General features: G+C 45.9%; 1 protein-coding gene across 5 annotated transcripts; it reads left to right on the forward strand.

Moving 5' to 3' along the window:
* The first annotated feature begins 4,909 nt into the window (after nucleotides 1–4,909).
* Nucleotides 4,910–18,619, forward strand: PARK7 (Parkinsonism associated deglycase). Of its 5 annotated transcripts, none has more exons than XM_008694765.2 (7): nucleotides 4,910–5,048; nucleotides 5,985–6,098; nucleotides 7,915–8,016; nucleotides 8,911–8,970; nucleotides 9,818–9,887; nucleotides 13,266–13,352; nucleotides 18,028–18,619. In XM_008694765.2, the coding sequence occupies exons 2-7, from the start codon at nucleotides 6,009–6,011 to the stop codon at nucleotides 18,186–18,188; spliced, it is 570 nt and encodes a 189-aa protein (XP_008692987.2). In that variant the 5' UTR covers nucleotides 4,910–5,048; nucleotides 5,985–6,008; the 3' UTR covers nucleotides 18,189–18,619. The 5 variants fall into 5 exon arrangements, with proteins under 5 accessions (XP_008692987.2, XP_008692989.2, XP_008692990.2 ...); XM_008694767.2 differs by having other exon boundaries at nucleotides 4,914–5,027; XM_008694768.2 differs by having other exon boundaries at nucleotides 4,915–5,020.
* The last annotated feature ends 2,323 nt before the right edge of the window (nucleotides 18,620–20,942 follow it).

Consider the following 20,942-nt stretch of genomic DNA (forward strand, 5'->3'; position numbering starts at 1 on the left):
AGCAGTGACCAAGACAAGAAGGTTCTACTGAGTTCAAAGGATTAGAGGGAAACAGGTAAAAGACAAAATGCTAAAGAAGTACTATCAATGAGGTCAAAGATGCATCCACATTCATAGAAAATGAGTATTTAGTGAGATGAGATGCTAAATGTGATGCATGGAAAAATAATAAGTAATCCGGCAGCAGTTTCTTTGCCATTTATTGTGATCAGGCTACTTTGGGGGAGGGTTGTTTTTTGGAACCAGGATCCGAACGGCCACTGGTGGCTGTTGTTAATATAGGGCAGGCAAAAATTTCAGTTCTACCTCCTTAGGGTCTCCGGTGGAGCCTCAATTAAATGGACGTAAAAAGGTTAACAGAACAAAAGCACACAAATTTATTTAATGCAAGTTTTATGAGACCCAGGAGCCTTCAAGATCCAAAGAGGTGGCAAAAGCTAAGTGTTTACATACTGGGTTGAACAAAGAGTGACAACTGTGGAAAGGTAACCAAAGTAAAACAGGAGATTAAAGGAAGGTAAGAGTTATTTTAACAAGGTCTCCGTATGCGAATTCTTCCAGACTCAAGTGCCTCTCTGGTGGTGTTTCTTTCCTCATGTCACTGGGAGGGCAGTTCTCACCTGAGAGTTTCATCTTCTGCTTTCAGGATGAAAAAAAATGGGACTCTGAGTGCCTTTCTTGCACCTTTTGTTTAAAAAAAAAAATGCCTTTAACTCAAAATAATCAATATGCCAAGGTGACGTATTTGGAGGTAGTATGTCCCGAACACCTTCACTCACATGATCAACATAATTTCTCCATTGTGGATTGGGAGCTCACCAAGACAGAAGAGTATCATTTAATCAAATGTTGCAAGTGCTGCAAGAAAAAGGGGATTTTAGGCTCCCTGAAAACAGCCAGAGACAAAGCATAAAGACTTGTCAAATGGTGAATAAAAAAAGTAGTGACTAGGATGAGGTTTTTCTGCCTGGAAATCAGGGACTGAAATAGGAGGTGTCTTCACTGCCAGTAATAGAGCAACATTTTTTGGTGAATGGTTTAATTTTTTGTTTTATTCTGCAAATGTGTGATGAGAAATAGGCATAAACTAGAAAGTTAAGAGAATGTCATGGGTGTTGTGGACTTATTAATACTGATAGAGTTTATGGTGAGTAGAGTGTGAACTTTGGTATCAGAGTATCTGAATTTGACCAAGACTCTGCAGGACCTTGGTAATTACAGTCATTTCACCCCTGCAGACCCCTATCTCTGCAGCTGTGAAATGAAAAGTATGTTTTCCAGGAAGTTAATATATAATGTCTAAAACCAATAAGGAAAAATAATAGTATTAGCATATTGTTTAAAAATACAGTTGACTCTTGAATAATGTAAGGGTTAGGGCCGCCAAAACCCCCTCATGCCCCAAGCCTGTACAGTCAGAAATTTGCATATAACTTTTGACTCCCCCAAAACTTAACTATTAAATAGTCCACTGCTGACCAGAAACTGTACCAGTAACATAAAGTCAATTAACACATATTTTGTTCATTGTATTTTATATATACCATATTCTTAAAGTAAGCCAGTGAATAGAAGATGTTAAGAAAAATCATAAGGAAGAGGGACACCTGGGTGGCTCAGTTGGTTGGGCATCTGCCTTTGGCTCAGGTCATGATCCTGGAGTCCCAGGATTGAGCCCCTTGTCAGACTCCGAGTCTGCTTCTCCCTCTGCCCCTCTGCCTGCTTGTGCTTTCTCTCAAATAAATAAAATCTTTAAAAAAAAATCATAAGAGAAAATACATTTAAAGTACTGAACTGTGTTCATCAAAAAATATCTGTGTGGACCCATGTAGTTCAAGCCTTTGCTGTTCAAGGGTCAACTGTATTGAGACAATTACAAGAAGTAATTTAAAGAGTTGAAAATATTTGCCTCTGGAAAGCAGGTTTAAGGGGGTAGGAAGGACTGAGTCAGAAGACTGCTGTTTTTCATTTTGAACCTTTTAAAGCTGTATCACTGAGCTATTGCGGTATAACAAAATCTGAGCACTACAGTCTGCCATTTCGCTGTGGTGACTGCCCCGGGCACAGGCACAGGTTGGCCGAGGCAGGTCTGTTCCACATGTGTTCATTCTGAAACCCCGATTGAGTGGACAGCAGCAGCAGCCCTGGAGGAAAAAGTACAAGAGAGCAAGCCTGGTCTCCAGGTCAAACCTTTTCAAGGCTTTGATCAGGTCTCATCTGTTCACATTCTTTTTTTTTTTTTTTTAAAGATTTTTATTTATTTATTTGACACAGAATGAGAGACAGCAAGCGAGAGAGGGAACACAAGCAGGGGGAGTGTGAGAGGAAGAAGCAGGCTCCCAGCGGAGGAGCCTGATGTGGGGCTCGATCCCAAGACTCTGGGATCACACCCTGAGCCGAAGGCAGACGCTTAACGACTGAGCCACCCAGATGCTCCTCATCTGTTAACATTCTGTTAGCTAAAACAAAGCCAAATCTGGGGTACCTGGGTGGCTCAGTTGGTTCAACATCTGCCTTCAGCTGAGATCATGATCCCGGAGTCCTGGGACTGAGTCTCACATCAGGCTCCCTGCTTGACGGAAAGTCTGCTTCTCCCTCTGCCCCTCTCCCTGCTCCTGCTCGCTCTCTCTCTCTCTCAAATAAATAAAAATCTTTAAAAAATAAAATAAAACAAGGCCAAACCTAAAGTCAAGGGGCAGGGAATTTCCTCCACTCATGCAGGTGAAAGAGGAAAGAACGAATATTTCTAAAAGATAATCTACCATAAGCAATACTTGAGTTGTAAACACTGTGCAATGTATTCATTCATTTGATAAAAATTGATGCTGGCCCACGTCCATTTCAGATCTTGAGGTGATGCAGATGTCTCAGGAGTGTTAAGTCAGGTTCATTCTCTCTCCCTTTCACCACTAAGACCATCTGTCTTGCCATTTTTGTTCTGTACTGGTTATCTCATGCTGCAGCAGGCCACCAGCACGGTTGTCTCCTTACAAAAGTTTACTATGGGCACTGGAACACAAAAGCCCATCTTCCCTTGGTTTTCCTTCATCTACCTAAATCCCTCCTTAGTTTTTGAAATACACATCTGACCACTTGCCTATTTCCCACCATACTTCAAAACTGAAAGTGGGTGGCTTTTGCCTGCTTCCTTCGCAAATAACCAAAGATGAAGTCTTTTCAGAACTCCCAGAATGTTTTCTTAAAATGCCAAATGATTATTTAACGACACTTAAAAATTTTGCACAATGCAGTGTTGCAATTTATAAATCTATTTACAATTCTTAATAAAAACCACTCTCACACCACTCTAAGGATCTCATGAAATATATTAAAGCACTTTGCAAACTACCAAAGGAATGTAAGTTATTTCTTGAAAATAAATGTTTTTGATAGCTAAACTGAAACTTCAAAAACACCGACAAATTTAAAATACTGTTTGACCTCACATATTACTGGTGAGAGTGATAAGTGACTCAACTTGTATGGAGTTGTTCCAATGTATTTACCACTTCTGGGAATTTACCCTCCAGTTTTACCTACACAAGTAGGACATATAAATAAGATTATTCAATGTAATGCTGTCTGTACAAAAAAATGACTGCAGTGACGCTTGGGTGGCTGAGTCAGTTAAGCATCTGACTGTTGATCTCAGCTCTGGTCTTCATCTCAGGGTGGAGAGCTCAAGTTGCAGGTTGGGCTCCATGCTGGGTGGGGAGCCTACTTAAAAAAAAAAAAACAGCTGGAAATAACCTGTGTTATCAGTAGGGCACTGATAAATAAACTATGAGATAAGTCACAATAGCATACTGTCTGAAAAAAAGGAAGTTCCTTTTGATAAGGAAAGATCTCCAACATGTTCACTTAATAACGTGGTGGCAGGGGGAGGACAGAACAAGGTACATAGTCTAGTACATTTCTATGAGAAAGAAGTAAAACAATGTATTTGCTTGTGCTTACATAAGGAAATCCTGGAAAGATGCTCAGGAAACTAATACGACGTTACCCACAGGGAGCCAGGGACGGGGATGGAACTGGATGGGGACAAGGATAGGAGTCCATCTGTTCAACGTAACTTTTATCACCTTGGTTTTTGAAATGGGTAGAAGTATCAGTATTCAATTCAATCTTTTAAAAACAAAATTTGAGACGCTAACTTAAATAAATGTCATTAATTAAGTACTCATCAGGTCCATGTGGTCAGCAGTGCTCTAATCCTGTGGGTGCAGAAGCAGCCAACGGGACCTTTGGGAAAAATACACCTCTGAGAAACTAACACACGTCAAAACACCGCACGCAAACAATTGCTAAGAGTCGCACAGGCTCGGGCCACCGGTGGAACACGGTGGGGACACAAGATCAGGAAAACCTTTAAGTCATAACAGGTCGGAAGGGGACATGGGAAGGAGCTCCAGGAAAGGGACACCGAGTGCGCAGAAGAAGCGTAAAAGCACAACTCCACTCCATGAAAACGCCTCATCACAGCAAACCCCCCCAGTTTCCGAGAGGACCGCGCGTCTCCGGGCTGCGGCGACAAGCGGGTTAACTCCAGCGGACGCCCGCGCCATTCGGGGTTGGGGAGATTTCGTGAGGATGCGAGAACCCCCGGGATTCTCGTGATGCTGGGTGTTCCAAATGGACACATCCCTAGACTCAGTGAAGAGTCGGAAAGGCCGGTCGCCCCCCGCAACAATCCTAGGTGGGTTCAGCCGGATGTTTCGTAAGCGAGGGAGCGGCACCAGTCTGCGCAATGCAGTGCAGGAGGAGGTGGGGCCTGGGCGGCGTGCGTCTGCGCAGTGGAGGGCCGGGGCGGGTGGGGGGGGGGGAGAACATGGAGGGGTCTGCGCGAAGGGCGTCTGCGCAGCACCGAGGGGCGGGGCAGAACGAGAAGCCGGGCGGCGTGCGTCTGCGCAGTGCGGGTCTGAGGGCCGGAGCGACGTGTGTGCGTGCTTGCGTCCGTCCCGGTTTAATCCGGTTGTGGTTTGGTCGTCCCCGGCGCAGAATTGTTGCCGAAGGGGCCGAGGTGCCGGGTCTGTGGGCAGAACGTCGAGGTTCGGGTCGGGGCCTGGGGTACGCTGTGGGTGGCGAGGGGGCCACGGGCAGCCCGGTGCGGGCTACGGAAGGGGGCACCGGAGGACGGGGTCCCGCCACGCCTGCGGCGCGGGCGGCCTTCCGGCAGGAACACACGTAACGACTTCGTATTCTCCGGGGTTGTGTGCATGGCATCCCACCAGTTTGCAACTGGTCAATACTGTGTTTGGTGAAGCGGTTTCCTTAGCGTCTGTTTTGCATGGACAGCTAAGTCCCCAAAAAGAACATGCTAAAAACTGTTCGGACTCCCCCAGCAGCTTGGCGGCTCCCGTTTACAAGGAGAGAGCGAAGTGCAAAGAGCGGGTCCAGTTGGGTTGAGTTTAGTGGGGGAATTCCCATCTTTTTACATCATTAAAAAAAATGTTAAATATTTAGCACTGTTAATTTTCCAGAATTTTTAGTGCAGTTATTGGAACTTAAAAGAAAATCCCCTCCAAAAATCTCACCGACTAACTGCTAAAGACTGTGTCTGTAACTTTTTGCCCATGAAATTAAGTTTAGTCGTTTTCTGAAATAGTGTTTCTAAAAATAATACTATCTCCCCGCGTTGTGTGTAATGCAAGACCCATGTATTTGTGTTTTAGAAAATGTTGGTTGCGGTAAGTTACTGTATATTGGATTTAAAAAAAGAAAAAAACCATGGTAAAAGAAAATCCAAATAGTCCCAACACGTGTTAGCAACCTTACTGTGTTCTCATCTCAAAATAACAGCAGTTGAAATTCTGTGTAAACAGTATTAACCTAAAGTGCTTTTTACACATTCTGTGTATCAGAACCTTTTCCCTAGGAGGCACTTAGTTACTTTGCTTAAAAATGTTCCTAAACTTGGAAGTTTTTGGCTGTTTCAGGGTTGCAATGCAAAGTTTTTTGAAATTCTTTTTCTTTTTTACATTAAGTCTTTAAAAAAAGACAACATAAAAATGGCTTCGAAAAGAGCTCTGGTCATCCTGGCCAAAGGAGCAGAGGAGATGGAGACAGTCATCCCCGTAGATGTCATGAGGCGAGCTGGAGTAAGTCCCCCAACGTTTTCTTTCTTTTTTTTTTTTTTTAATTTTTTTTAAAAGATTTTTATTATTTTAATTGACAGAGATAGAGACAGCCAGCGAGAGAGGGAACACAAGCATGGGGAGTGGGAGAGGAAGAAGCAGGCTTCCAGCAGAGGAGCCTGATGTGGGGCTCGATCCCGGAATGCCGGGTCACGCCCTGAGCCGAAGGCAGACGCTAAGGACTGAGCCAGCCAGGCGCCCCCCCACCCCCAACGTTTCCTAGCCCTCCCCTTTTTCAAACATTTTTGGGTTTTGAAGTCATCCTGAATAATCAGTGTACTTTATAAAATATTTCAAACACACAAAGATACAGAAACTATATAATAGTTACCTGTCTATTCACTGTCCACATGTAATACTTGTTAACATTTTGCCATATTTCTTGTAGACCTACTTCTTGAGGAACTGGTGCTTTAAAGAAATAACGCATCATACAGCCCTCTTTGTAGATTTCCCCAATACTATTCCCCTTCTGGCCACAGAGATAACTGTTCTCTTATTGTTGTGTGTCCATCCAATGCATGTCTTCAAAATAACATTAGACTGCAGTTGCATATTGCATGTGTCTCTTTCTCTCTCTGCCTCACTCACTCTATATATATCTATAGTGAACACTTAAAATAGCGTTTACTGATGCTAGGTGTTATTCTAAGCACTTACATAAACTAGCTTAAGTCCTATAACAACCCTATGAGTTATTGCCATTCTCATTGTACAGTTGAAGAAACTGAGGCACAGAGACACTAGATAAGGTGTCCACATTGTAGACTTAGTAAGTAAAAGAGCCAGTACTTCGACCCTAGCAGTCTGACCCCAAAGTCTGTTACCCTTCATTTCTCTGGATCTCATGAATGAAGACACATCTAGATTCGGTTTGTTTATTTAAAATTGTTGCTTATTATGTTCCGTGAATATGCTGCAATCTATCCATTCTTCTGTTACGCAGTTTCAGGACATCACAATACTCTAATATTCTTGTACGGGTTTCCTTATGCAAATGTGTGGACGTTTTTTTCTGATTTTATGCCTGAAAGTGGAATTGCTTGGCCAAAGGGCAGCCCATAGGTGGCATTACCAGATTTTGTCAAATGGCTCCCCAAAGTACCAACATGTGGGCCCACCAGCAGTATAGGAAAATTCCCATTTTCCCAGTACCAACTCTTGGTTTTATTTATTTTTTATTTTTTATTTTTTTAAGATTTTTTATTTATTCATTTGACAGAGATAGAGACAGCCAGTGAGAGAGGGAACACAAGCAGGGGGAGTGGGAGAGGAAGAAGCAGGCTCCCAGCCGAGGAGCCCGATGTGGGACTCGATCCCGTAACGCCGGGATCACGCCCTGAGCCGAAGGCAGACGCCTAACCGCTGTGCCACCCAGGCGCCCCAGCTCTTGGTTTTATTAACTTTGTAAATTTTTGCAAGCTAAAGTAGTATTTCATTGTTTTAACTTGTCTTTTGTCTTAAGGAAATGGCATGAGATTTAAGTAGCAACAGTAACTTTGCAAGATGGATTATTAACAGGATGATCTCCCAAAGCAGAACGCTTATGGGAGAAAGGACACTAACCAGGCAGGGTACCAGGACAGCATCTGTAAATCAGGACTGTCCCAGGCAAACTGGGACAGACCTAGTTATTAAATATATTTAGCTAACTTATTAGCTTAAAGTCAGCATGGTTTTGTTGCAGTATTTCCTGCCAAGCTATTTTAAAACAGCAGCTGTGAAAATGTTACTCTAAATTTATGTTTCAGTGATAAATTTGATGACATCTTTCTCTTAGATTAAAGTCACCATTGCGGGTCTGGCTGGGAAGGACCCAGTACAGTGTAGTCGAGACGTCGTCATTTGTCCTGATGCCAGTCTGGAAGATGCAAGAAAAGAGGTTTGTTCTCTATACCTGGAATTATTCCTATGGCTTCTTTATCAAGTTCTTCAAATGTGTTTTGATTACATCTCAGGCTGTTAGCACAGACTTATTTTAAGAAAGTTACTTTGCTTGGATGTCTTCCCCACTATAATAAGCCCTGGGAAGTCGAGGACTCTGCCTTTTTCACTCTGTGTCCATGGAAGCTGGCAGTTTACTCAGGGGGTGGTTGGGACACTTTCATCAGTGTTCCTCTAGCTTCAAAGGCCACTTTGCTTCGTCTCACAACTTCATCACCTGATACAGGAATCAACTGCCACATTTCCTGTTTGTTTCTTATCCTTTATTCAAAAGCTACTTTTTGCCTTTCCGGTTTCAGTGGCACAGACATAGTTGTGTTATTCATTTTATGTGGAACAGCTGGTAGTTGAGTAGTGCTGGGATTAAGGGAGGAGTAAGAATTCTAGTTAAATTGTGCTTTTTCTTTATCGTGACAATCACCTTTGACGGCGCCTAACACCTGCGAATCTGTGAAGAGCTGAGGTCCCTTTCCTCAGAAGCAAGCCCACCCAAACCTGCGTAGGCGCTCTTGGCCACCGTTCCGTAGTTCACTGCTTAATGGCCAGTGTGATGGGGCTGTGGGCCGTATGCTCTTGGAGCGTCAGTGTGGCAGGAAAACCAGCAGAGGCAGCTTGTGGACGGCCATCCTTTCGTGTTACGATATTCAGATTTTGTACTAGTTGCAACAACATTGCATCGTAGAGCTACACCTTCGTTTGTTTAACTGCTCTTCTGTGAACAGGTTTTTGCTATGACCGACATTGAAAATAGGAAAGTGTTGTCGGACTATCACTGTAGTGCACATTTCAGATGAAATGTTTTTACTTTTTTTTTTTTCCCCCTTAACAACAGGGACCTTACGACGTAGTGGTTCTGCCGGGAGGCAATCTGGGTGCACAGAATTTATCTGAGGTAAAAACCATATAAAGGAAGTATTTCAGCATCTGCCTGTGTTCTGTTGGTTTTGTTACTAAAATAGTTCAGGAAGGGAGGGTGGGAATAAACTAGTAGCAGGTGAAATGAAAAGTGGTGTTCTGGCGTAATTAAGAAAAACATCTCTCCTGACATTTACTACATGAGTAAGTGGAATTAGTGGAAAAGTTATTTGTGAAAAGATTCTGTGCATACAGTTCACGGTAGAAGAATGAATCTAATTTTGTGTTTCATGAAGGTTTAAGCATAAAAAGCTAAGAGACCGTGGAGCTGGGGGCTGGGAGCTGCAGGGGACTGGAACTGCCAGTGGGGGTGAAAAATGACTTCAGAAGAGGCCTCTGCTTCTTCACTGAAGTCCTCTCTGAAGAGTCAGCCTGCAGGAATAGTGGGAGAGGAGGGAGGAGCGCGGCAGACAAGCTTACAAAGCGGGCTGAGTCTGACTTATGGGACTCTGCTGGACCCTGTTGCTTACTCTGCCATCTGAAAACACCCAAAACACCACATACCCTTCCTTCCTCTTCTTTCTCCCAGGAGCACAAAATGGCAAGGGTCAGTTTGCCCAAGGGAAGTTGCTTTTCTCATCTCATCTTTAAACATCCTTTAAAAAAGGATGCCTTTCTCTTATAATAAATGCCTTCCTTAGGTCTAACAATGTAGAAACAGTATGAATTTGATCATTTTTCTATTAATGATTTAGAAATATTGTTAGAGAATAGATAGAATCTGCTTTTAGTTTAAACTGCAAGATCTTCACCCAGAGTTTCCAGCTGGAGATTGAACTTGTGGCTTCGTGATAACTTGATGTGTTTGGGCTTTCTTCGAATAGTCTGCTGCTGTGAAGGAGATACTGAAGGAACAAGAAAAAAGGAAGGGCCTCATCGCAGCCATCTGTGCAGGTAACGCGCAGAACCATCCTGGGTTAAATGTGTTGTTGGGTTTTCTTCAAAAAATACGTGACAGGGTAGCATTGAATTAGAAGACTTTGTTCAAATACTTCTTTCCCTTCACAAAGCATGAAGGACATCCGTATTGGCCTATTTAATTTGGGTGGCATGAAGTTGGTGTCATTTCAGAAATGAGTACAATTGTTCTGTTTTCTGCCTCTCCGTGTTTTTGGTCTATGTTCCGTGAAACTTAATGGTTTCCGTGTTTGGTTGACCTCTGAGGAAAATAACGCCCTCTGGAATTCAGTAAACAGCTTGTTACAGCAAATCTCTGTGCCAGAAAGTGTATCTGCCAGCACCCAGTCAGCAAGAATCAGTCAGACATAAACATAACAGCTCTGTCCTGCGCTTACCCTGCGGATTCAGAGGCCTCGGGGTGCTTTCCGCCTAATCCTCAGTGTTAAAATTTAGATCTTAGGCACTGTGTTATCTGTCACGTAATTTAGAAGAAGGTTGTTGGTACTTCATAGATGTCCCCACGTCTTTGAAACTTAGTAATATTATGTTTTCTGATTCCTTTGTAAAATCCAGTCTTAATGCTCTAGTGTCATGATATTCTGCCATCTTGAGTTTTTTCCATAGTGTAATTTTGGCCAGGGCCTTTTTTGTTATTGGTCTTCGTGAAATCTTTGTCAAAAGAGCAGTAAATGAATGGATGGATGGCTGGATAAAATGACATGACGTTTTGTTCAGTTTGATGGACTTGTTAAAGAGCTTAGAAGCCAGGGATCCCGGGGACTTTGCATAATTACAGCGGAGATTCTCGGGAGTTCTCTCAAGGGCGTCGTAAGGTGAAAGCAGATACCAAGACATAATTTGGCCTTTTCCTTCCCATTCACAGAGGAGTGACAGGAGAGTGGGACGATGCTGTCACGGGTGTGGCATGTATGCTTAAGTATCGGTTGTGTTGTAAAAATTTCCCAGTTTTAATTTCTAACATGGCAGTTACTGATTGATGTAACCCACATAAAAGCTCAGGGGTCCTACAACTCGGATGTTTGAGGGCCTCAGAGGTGACCACCCTGGCAAGCCCTGTTCTCGGGTTCCAGTCAGCACTAGCCTTGTGACCTGCCCTTTGGGCACAGGGCTTTCTCCTTGCTGAAGGACACTGCAGTCACTGCAGCCTTGTTCTTAGGTTTTCTAACCAAAGGAAGAAAGGAAGGGTTTGGGCTGGATTTGTTCCCTTAAGACTCTGCTGAAAGTAAAAACCACGTGTCAGTTTGTCCTTCTTGTCACTGAGGTGGCAGAATTATTCGCCACATCTGGTTCAGTGTTTGGCGCTCAGGCAGCTTGAATGCCATGCTGAGGAGCTCAGACCTTATAATCCTTTAAATCGACGTTAGCCATAAACAGCCCTCTCGCCTTGTGTTTGTCTTGTTGAACATCCTGTACTGCTTCTCTGGGTATGGCCAGAAATAGGAAGTGTGATGAAAAGTAAGATGATTCTTAAGTATTGCAGTTAGGAACTGGGAACCGGGTACTGAAAAGACAGTTTGCTTAGTCCCTGGTATTGAGGGATAATATGTAGTCACTGAGACAGAAACTGGAAGGGAGACAATCTTGGTAAGATAAAAGGGAAAGGAGCCTGGAGGTGAAGGGCCCAGGAATTGTCAGATGCCTGGCTCTGGGTACCAGCTCCCGGACATGGAAGTTGGGGGGTGACCCTGATGTTTTCTCTGCATGTTGCCACACGGTGGCGCTGTTGGCTTCCGTGTCGTGGTGGCCCAAGGGGCTCCTGCCTGGAGTGCCCTCCACTCAGTCGGGCTCCGTCCCTGCTGCCGATGCAGCAACGATTCCATCTGTCAGAATTTCAAGTAATGACAAGTAAATATCTCTTCTTGAATTCTCCAAATAGGATTCTTAAACCCCAGAAAGTAGTAATTATGGGCTTACCATGATGAGTAAGCCATCATGGAGTTCCTATATTCAACCGAAACATAAATTTATTAACGTTACTGTAGGCAGCGATTTTATCAGCTGAAGGGAGGAGCCTAAAAATTCCTAACTCAACTGTACGATCACCTCTCGAGGTTTGCGTTCCAATACAAGATCATGTAGGGAATTACTTCTTATTTCTTAAAATCTTACAAAGTAAGAATTCAGGGTAATGATGACTCCATTGAAATAAAAATTGAATGGTAATTATTCAGTCTTTACAGACTTAAAATTTGCCCCCATACATGGCTGTCCAGTATGTAGCATAAAAGTAAGGTGGTGAGAGACACCAAATCTGTTTCAGGCTTTTGATTGAGGAGATATAAATCGGGACTTGGCTTGGTGTCAGGCGGAAGGCTTATGTAATTAAGTATTATTTGTTGATCTTCCTGTGAACAGCAGCTGTGATCTAGCCGGTAGGTATGGTCTATAACTCCCTTTTCCTTGGAACTGTGTTGATACATGAAAGGTCAGTGAGAGCAGGTGCGTGCGTTGGCTGAAGCTACAGCACACAGGCTCTGTCTCAGGTCTTCGCCGTGGCTCCCCAGCCCATGCTGGAGGTGGCGTTGCTGTGCTGAAGCAGGTTTTCCTGGGTGTGGTGTGAAGCTTGGAGAAAAAAAGTTAGAATAACTACTTTTTAAAAGTTTTAATGTAACATAACAAAGTTATAAGATATTTTTGGTTTTAGTTCTTATTTGAGGACCATTACATATGAAATATGCTTGTGATTATCGATGAAATTGACCATTTTCAGTGAATACATTTGGATAAAAGTCTCAGGTTAGCAACCGCATATTTTAGAGGATCAGAAACTGATCTTTGTGCGTGGTCTTAAGTGGTTTTTAATAAAGAAATGCTAGTGTCCTTATATCTCAGACTTGTGGGCATTTCGCAGGACTGGACAATGTCCTATTCATTGTAATAATCCTACCACCTGGGATCTTTGGGTGGGTAGATGGAGGAATGAGTGCTAATCTTTCATTTTTAAGAAGAAAAAATTAGTCTGTGAGATAGTCAAGTCCAGAAGTTGGGAGAGCACCAGCTGCCTCTCATGTGCTCAGAGGAAGGCCTTGGTGGTCTCTCCTTCTAGGACCCCGGGGACCCTCGCTTGCATTTCCTTGAGGGGGACCACATTCTGTTTATTATTCCACTGTATGATTTGATTAGATGGGTATTGAAGTATTCTGAGTTTGTACACTTTGCCAGATGTGCTCGGCAGATGGTTTATTACAAACATACTTTACCTCTCATATGAAAAAGTGTTTAATTTCAGAATCATAAGTGTATTTTAAGTAAGAGCCTCCTGGTTTTGAAGAGTACTTCTGCTGTTGCAATTTTTAAACCACTGGTTTTTCTGTATCCACACTTAAGTCTTTTTATTAATCTTCTATTTAGGTCCTACGGCTCTTTTGGCTCATGAAATAGGTTTTGGAAGCAAAGTTACAACACACCCACTTGCTAAAGACAAAATGATGAATGGAAGTAAGTGCATGCTTCTATTTTAATGTACAGAAAGACCTTCTCAAAAAGCTGCTATTTAGCGTTGTTTCCCACCCAGGGTAACCCTATGCAGAGAGACTCTGTGGGTTGAGGTGCTGGCTGTTCCTCGCTGTCTTCTCAAGTGTTCCAACTAGAGAGAGGGTAGAGAGAGGGAGCGAGCAATGGGGCAGAGGTGGTGCGTTCCTGTCTCTGTGTGTGCCCTGCCAGGGGCTCAGGGACTAAGCAGAGGCCCGCCAGAGATCCGATTGTCCTAGATGGGAGTGATTATGAAATGCCAGGTTAACTAGGAATTTTTACTAAACACTTTGCCAGCGGCCTGAGGGTAAACTTTAAACCTCGACAGCAGTTTCAGAAAGTGCCCTTTTGCCCGCAGTCCAAAGTAAAATGAATATTGCTCTCTTCCTGGATGGCAGGTCTGTTTCCTTGGGTGACATGGTTTTGTTTTGTTTTGTTTTTTTAGATTTATTTATTAATTTTTAGAGACAGCACAAGCGGAGGGAGGAGGGTAGGAGGAGGGGAACAAGCAGACTCCCTGCTGAGCAGGGAGCCCAATGTAGAGCTTGATCCCAGGACCTTGAGGTCATGACCTAAGCCAAAACCAAGAGTCAGTCACTCAGCCGACTGAGCCACCAAGGGGCTCCCTTGGGTGGCATGTTTCTTTTATAAATACCAGCTAGATACCTAACTTTTATTTATTTTTATAAAAACAATTTCTATTTGTGGTGTAGAGTGCAAAAAGTACAAAAGAGGGGTGAAATCAAAACATAAATATGCCTTTTCTCACTTCCTCACCCCCTTTCTGCTTTTCAGAGGTAACTTCTGTTAGAAAGTTCCCTGTGTAATGCTAGAATTTTCTCTGCACATACTCATTATCCTTTGTATTTTAATGTTTTTACTCAAATGAGATCTGCTAAATATATTGTTCTGCAGCTTGCTTTTTAAATCTAAGATTGTATTCTTTGGGCGTGGCGGGGGGGGTGTCATCTATCAAGCATTTCTTTAAATAGAAGGCAATGGATAATTCACAGCAAAGCAGTATAACCAAGCATCTGAACGTACAACGATGTACTGACTGATCCTTCCTCATATCAGCCACCACTTCTCAGCACGAGAGTCAGAACACCAACCAGGTAGTGTCTTTTGTCAGACAGGTGGCATCTTCCTCTGCCATCTGTCCCTGGAGTGCCTGTAACAGAGAGGCAGAGACCAGGAACTTGCAAAGAGAAAGGAAACTCACACCAGTGTGGATAATTGCAAGAGCATCTGAAATGTCCAGTTAGAAGCCAGAAGTGGTTTGCTTGGCATTCAGCCAACAAGGAGACTGAGTGGCTGGCTCTGGGTGAAACATCAACCAGCCTAATTTCAGTGAATAAACAAAAAAGACAACACAGTGACATCAGTAGCTGATTTGGAAACCGCCATTTTCTCCCCTGCCTCAGTCCTGCTGGAGGCTGATTCTGAACTAAGGCAGAAAGGAGGGCAGGTGACATGGCTTGTGTTGTCTCTGCAGCCGAGTCGAGTTGTGCGTTGTCACTGTACTGCATTTTCCTTCTAAGTAACAGACCGTGCTTTTTTGATCAGTGTTAGGTGCACAGCACAATGGAGTGTAAAGTGCAGAGTTCGCACACACGCCCTTCCCGGGCACGCACACACCATCTCCCTCACGTTCCTCTCCTGCACTAGAGCAGTGCCTGTGTTACAGTCCGTGAACCTGCCCTGACACGTCATCACGGCCCCCAATCCGTTGTTTACGTTAGGGTTTGCTCTTGCCGTTGGATATTCTGAATATTCTTAAATTTGATCCAAGGTAGTATTTTCTTGAAAATCTGAAACTTTATTTGAGTTGCTAGAAAGATACTAAGTTGTCGATAAAACCATTGGTGTGAAAAGTGATTTTTTTTTTTTTAAAGGCTCTGGCTGCTGGGCATTTTTTAATGTAGGTATAGAGTTTATTTGGGGCTCCTGGGTGGCTCAGTCGGTGAAGTGTCTGCCTTCAGCTCAGGTCATGATCCCAGGGTCCGGGGATCGAGCCCTGCATCCAGCTCCCTGCTCAGTGGGGAGTCTATTTCTCCCTCTCCCTTTACCCCACCCCCTGCCCGTGCACTCTCTCTCTCACTCTCTCTTTCTCTCTGTCAAATAAATAAATAAAATCTTTAAATCTAAAATCTTAAAAAAAAAAAAAAAGGAATAGAGTTTCCTTGGAGCTAACAGGTTTTGGAGAGTTGGAAAGATCAGAATCAGGCTTCCTAGGTCGTTACGACATATTGGGGGAAGGGTCGAGTAGGAGGCCACGTTCCTCCCCTATCTGAAGGTGGATCTGTTGTGTCTGTGCTGGTCATGCCTCAAGAACACTGGGGTGGATCAGGAATAGAAGCAGATTAGATTGTTAACTCCCAGGGTTTATAAAGTACGTTCACAAGCATTATGTCCGCGGGGCCTCACAGGCCGGGGTGCCCAGCAAGGCAGGTACTGACTTCCCAAATGAGGACGCCGGCTCTGAGAGGCCAGGCGACTTGGCCAGCATCAGGCTGGCACTCGGGCCCGCCTCTGTCCCCGTGAGGCTCCCACACACGGTTCAGTTACGAGGTATTGAGTTCAGCCAGGAAGTCCTACTGTGAGAAAAAAGTCGGGAGCATCGGGCCCTTCAGAGCGCTCGGAGAGGGGAGCGCTCGTCACCTCCTGGTGTCTCCTCTGGTCCTCCTTGTCCTCGTCACTACTTAGTAGATAAGCGTGAAATTTTTGCTCAGTTAAGCCATCCAGTGGGAAGGACACGGTTTTCCCGTTTCTCGGTCTTTAAAAGAAGAAACCGTGACTTTAATAGCCTTCTCAGTTGCTCCGGGTCGGGGGTTCTAGCAAGCATCTGGAGGCGCAGCAAGAAGCTGAGCCGCGGGAGCTGCGTCCCGGGCGGCGGTGCGGGTGTGGCTCCCGGCTGCCGGCGTCTCCTTCCCCCGCCGAGCCTCGCTTTCTCCCCTGTCCTCTGAGGGTCCCGGTGGCCCCTGCCTCACGGGGCTGTTGACAGGCCCCGTGTGGTACTTACTGTGTGTAATGCCCGCAGAATGTGGCGTGGCACGAGCCGGCGCGGGGAAGGGAGAGCTGGTAAGTGCCCAGCTCTGGGCCGAGTGCTGGGAGCCCTCGGCCGGCTGCCGGCTGTGGTAACGACCCCACCGCTTGGCCCTGGTATTCCGCGGGACTGGACTCCCACAGCAGCCCTGCGAGGGTGGTATCCTCCCCATTTTACAGAAGAGAAAAGTGAGGCTCAGAGAGATCGGACAGCTACTAAGTGTCAGCCCTGGGATTTGAACCCAGAGCTGCTGTGCTCAGAGGTCAGACTTTTCCTTGAAGGGCCAGAGAGTAAATATTTTGGGCTTTCGGGGACTTCTGGTCTGGATGGCAGCCACTCTGCTGTTGCAGAGCCACTGAGCAAGTAGGTGAGATGTGTGCCAGTAAAAGCCGCTGTTCTGTGCCGACCCCTTGGGTCTAGGCTCCCCGGTTGCCTTTTCTCTGAAGAGGCTTCCTGGATTTGGGGTGCTTGCTTAAAGTTAAAAAGAAAATAATACTTAATGCTTTATGCCAGTTGGCTGTGGGGTTTCAGTTTGCAGAGTTCCCAAATCCAGATCAGCTGAGCTCTGTGCACTCCCCACTCGGTGTGGGCACCTGGTCTTTGTCCGTCATTGCCGCTAGGTGGAGGTCGTTGGTAAGTGTAGACCTCTTGCTCTTCGTGGCTGAAATTGTGAAAAGAACCATGGAACCTTGAAATGTCTTCAACCAGTTTAAGTTGTATTTGTAATGTTTGCCCACGAAGAGATTGTTCAGTGAGCCATTTAGAAATTGCCTCACACTGCTGCAGTCTGGCAGTTCATCTCTCAGCTCTGGAAGACTCGACCCAGCCAGTTTTCTGGTTTAGCATCTAAAATTGCCTTGGCCCGGTTTAACCATCAGTAAATGAGGTTAAGTTGTGAAAACTTTTTCCCTTCAAACCTGAGGTCCTCTTTTTCTCTATAGTATGATAACTCGGAAACTTGTGATGTGTTGTATTCAGTTAGTTCAGTGGGTGGCTTGATTTCTACTGAGGATAGTGAGATATGAACTACTCTGGGCGTTCTTGATCACTCGGAAAGGACGTGCACATCAGTGCGTGGTTTCTAACGCTCGTGAATACGGCAGAGGCCAAGCGGGACCTGTGTGGCACCCCCACCCACTCCGTTGCCCAGCACAGGTGGCCGGGAGTCGTCCTCACCACCTCCCCATGTTCAGTCCTGGGCTAAGTTCTGGGCATTTTGTCTCTAAGAGGTTTCTCAGACCTTCGTTTCTTCCCTGTCCCCACTGTCCCCACCCAGGTCACCATAAGCTCCCACCAGGATGGCAAGTTTTTTTCTGTCTTCCCCTTTGGTTCCTTCCAGTCCAGTCTCTGTGCAGGTCTGACGCAGAGGGTTTGCCCACCAGGACGTGGAGTATAGTGTCACCTTTAGGTGCTGGAGAAAGTTAGCAAAGCCTTCTAGGGGCAGAACTGGAGATGCTCTGATGTGCACTTTGGAAAGGTTTTGTAGAATTTATGCGAGACCAGCCTGCTGTATCAGGGCACTGAGTTGGGAGCGGTACGCACTGTTGTCCAGCAGAGCCCGTTAGGATGTAACCCTTTTTCGTTCTGACTTTGAAGGCCATTACAGCTACTCTGAGAACCGTGTGGAGAGGGATGGCCTAATCCTCACGAGCCGTGGGCCTGGAACCAGCTTTGAGTTCGCTCTCGCCATCGTCGAGGCACTGAACGGCAAGGACGTGGCTGACCAAGTGAAGGCCCCGCTCGTTCTTAAAGATTAGAGTAGAAATCTTGGATCAGAAGTAGAGAAACAGGCCGTTTGTAATCATTCTCACCATGTTCACTTGAAGCAAAACGGGCGGTTGCCGTGCCGAGCAGCCTGGTTGCTGCCCCCGTGCAGAGCTTCCCACCTACGCCCGCGTCCCCATGGTCCTGAACCTTGATGACACAGAAAATGGCCTTTAGCAAACTACCGATTGTTACTTTGTTTTTTTCTGGTTTCACCTTGTTTCTGTGCGTGAAACCAAATTCATGATCAGCTTCACTTGAATCCGTTAACCGTTGACAGAGCTACTGAGATACACGAGCCGTGAGCACATCTGACATGGCAAAGGCGGAAAAGTGTAAAAGCAAAGATTAAAGAAGCTTGTGATTGTTTTTTTCCCATTTGTTAACTGTGTATCGTTAATGTGCTATTAAAAATACCGATGAAGTTGGCTGTCATAGTGCGTTATTGTAGACCGGTTCCTTTTTCCGTTGCAGAAAGGGTCCTCAGATGGAAGTGAAAACCTCTGGAGGCTGTCCCAGCCTCTGCTTCCCTTCTTCAGTTAACAGACACCAGGGGCTGACACGCACGCACCCCGGCCCCACCAGCCAGAGCCCCCCCTCTGTCCCTGCCCACGTGACCCCGGTGAGACCCGCCAGCACGTGCGACTCCATCCTGGGGCCTCTGCTGTGCCTGCTGGTGGCGGTCTGTCTGCTGAGTGGCTGAGAGGACAGGCAGGAGAGCCTGCCCAAGAAGGCTGAGAATGGCGCTTGACCTGGGATCCAGCCGGACCCGAGCAGGAGTGACTCCTGGGTGGTTCACGGAAGCCAGCAGGTTCCCTGGGCGTTTTCGTCTCCTGCCGAGTGACGGCTGCCTCTCTGAAAGGGTGGAATAGGGTCAAGGCTTCAGAACACGGAGCTGAGCTACTAAGTAAAACTTTTAGCTGAACAGCCTCATCGCATGATACCTTTTCTTCCTTCCTCCTGTTCCTTTTCCCCCTTCCCTCCTCTGGCAGAGAACAAAGGTCAGCGAACTTTCTGGAAAGGCCAGCTGGTAACTGTTTTAAATGTGGGCCAGAAAGTCCCGGTCACAACTACTCAAGGGGCCTTGTAGCACCAAAGCTGCAGACGAGACACGTTAGGCAGGGACCGTGGTTGTCTTCCAACAAAATTTACAAAACCAGCCAGCTGTGCGGATTTGGCCCTCAGGCTGTGCTTTGGTGACCCCTGGACTGGGAGGGAAGGCAGATAATTTTTTAAAAATACAGACGTGTAACTGCACATTTTGATAAACTATGAAGCTATAAAGAGACTGCTAAGGGAGAGAGAACAGGAGAGACTGTGTTCTGAGAGGAAAGCAGGGGAAGAAGGCAATGATGGGGTTACTTTCTGCCGCTGGTTAGAGAAGGCCTCTCTGGGAAGGGACCTCGGGAACTCTGGGGACTTGGGTGTGAATGAGGCAGGTCTGGTAGCATTCCAGGAAGAAGCCGGAAGTGCAAAGGGCCTGAGGCAGGAGCACGTGGGATGTGGAGGGACAGCAAAGGCGGCAGTCGAGGGGGAACTCGGGGTTAGGGGGTGAAGTTGGGGAGGCAGCCAGAGCCAAGGATTAGAACTTAGGGAGCCATCGTGGAGGGACCCAGTCCTACTTGGCTCAAAGGCCCTGCTGAGAAGGGCCGCTGCAGGCCCCGGGATGGGAGGCTTCAGGTATGGGGGGAAGGCAATAGTGGGGCGTCTGAACGTGGGTGGGAGAAGAGTCGCTTAAGGCACTTTGCCACATCTCTGACTTGAACACAAGGTCAAATGGAGCTTCTGTGTCAAGAGCTGGAGGAAGTGGTTAAGGGTGGGTAGAGTGAATGTAGAGATCAGATGGACAAATTTGAGGTGTGTATAAAATACACTTTCACTAAGGAACGAGAAACCAGAAAGTCCCTGACCTGAGAACAGTGAGCATTGGTAAAATCCAAGTTACCAGGGTTTACCAGCAGCCCCTAGCTCAGGATAAGCTCCCTGGAATTTTAGAGGCATCTACAGGAAGGGAACCAGCAAAGTAGATAATTTGAATTTTTGTGCCCTTGGGGCAGCCAGAAAAGGTTCCAGAATGGCCAACGATGAAAGAGCATTTCTGAGACGATCCTTTATCAGAGCTCAGGTGTTGTCGGGAAGGGTTTTTTCCTGACAGTGTTTGGGGCAGGGGCAGCAGGGCGGCCTTATCTAAACCTAGGGCCCTTTCTGACTAGGTCAAGAATTACTGGCTTTAGGCACATTGATAACAGGTAGAAGCCTCCACCCTCTCTCTAGCTGCTGCTTTTCTGTGCTAAACACACCTGCAGCCCTCCTAGGAAGCTGGGGGAGAGAGGGAGGCAAACAAAACCTGGGAACATTTGAAAGTACCTGGAGTTGGAGTTTAGGGGTGTGGCCCGTCCAGCTTGACTGGATGACCCCTCCTAGGCCCGGGGTCACCGAAGGTCAAAGAGGGATTTTGGCCCCCACTTTGTCCGCTCAACCTTAAGGACACTAGCCACAGCTTTGAGAACTCCCTTGATGTGTCCACCAGATGATTAGGGAGGAGAGTGGGTCCAGAAATTAAGCTCTAGCTGGGAGCTCGGTCCTGAGAAAGGGGAAAATGTCCTGGCGGGACATGGCCCAGTGCAGGGCAGAAGGCAGCCAGGCTCCATTCCTGGGGCCTGACCAGGGAAGTGACGGCTAGCCTACTCTTCTGAAGGGGAAGTCAGTGACTGTCTTTCGCTGTGATTTAGGATATTATTGTGAAA

The sequence above is a fragment of the Ursus maritimus genome, unplaced genomic scaffold (genome assembly GCF_017311325.1).
Source record: "Ursus maritimus isolate PB19 unplaced genomic scaffold, ASM1731132v1 scaffold_32, whole genome shotgun sequence".
NCBI lineage: Eukaryota > Metazoa > Chordata > Mammalia > Carnivora > Ursidae > Ursus > Ursus maritimus.

What these genes read in the sequence shown, in the direction of transcription:
- PARK7 (XM_008694765.2), top strand. Translation starts at nt 6,009, where the DNA reads ATGGCTTCGAAAAGAGCTCTGGTCATCCTGGCCAAAGGAGCAGAGGAG. An exon ending in TGGAAGATGCAAGAAAAGAG is followed by an intron (nt 8,017 to 8,910) that starts GTTTGTTCTCTA and finishes CCTTAACAACAG; the next exon opens with GGACCTTACGACGTAGTGGT. An exon ending in GTGCACAGAATTTATCTGAG is followed by an intron (nt 8,971 to 9,817) that starts GTAAAAACCATA and finishes TTCTTCGAATAG; the next exon opens with TCTGCTGCTGTGAAGGAGAT.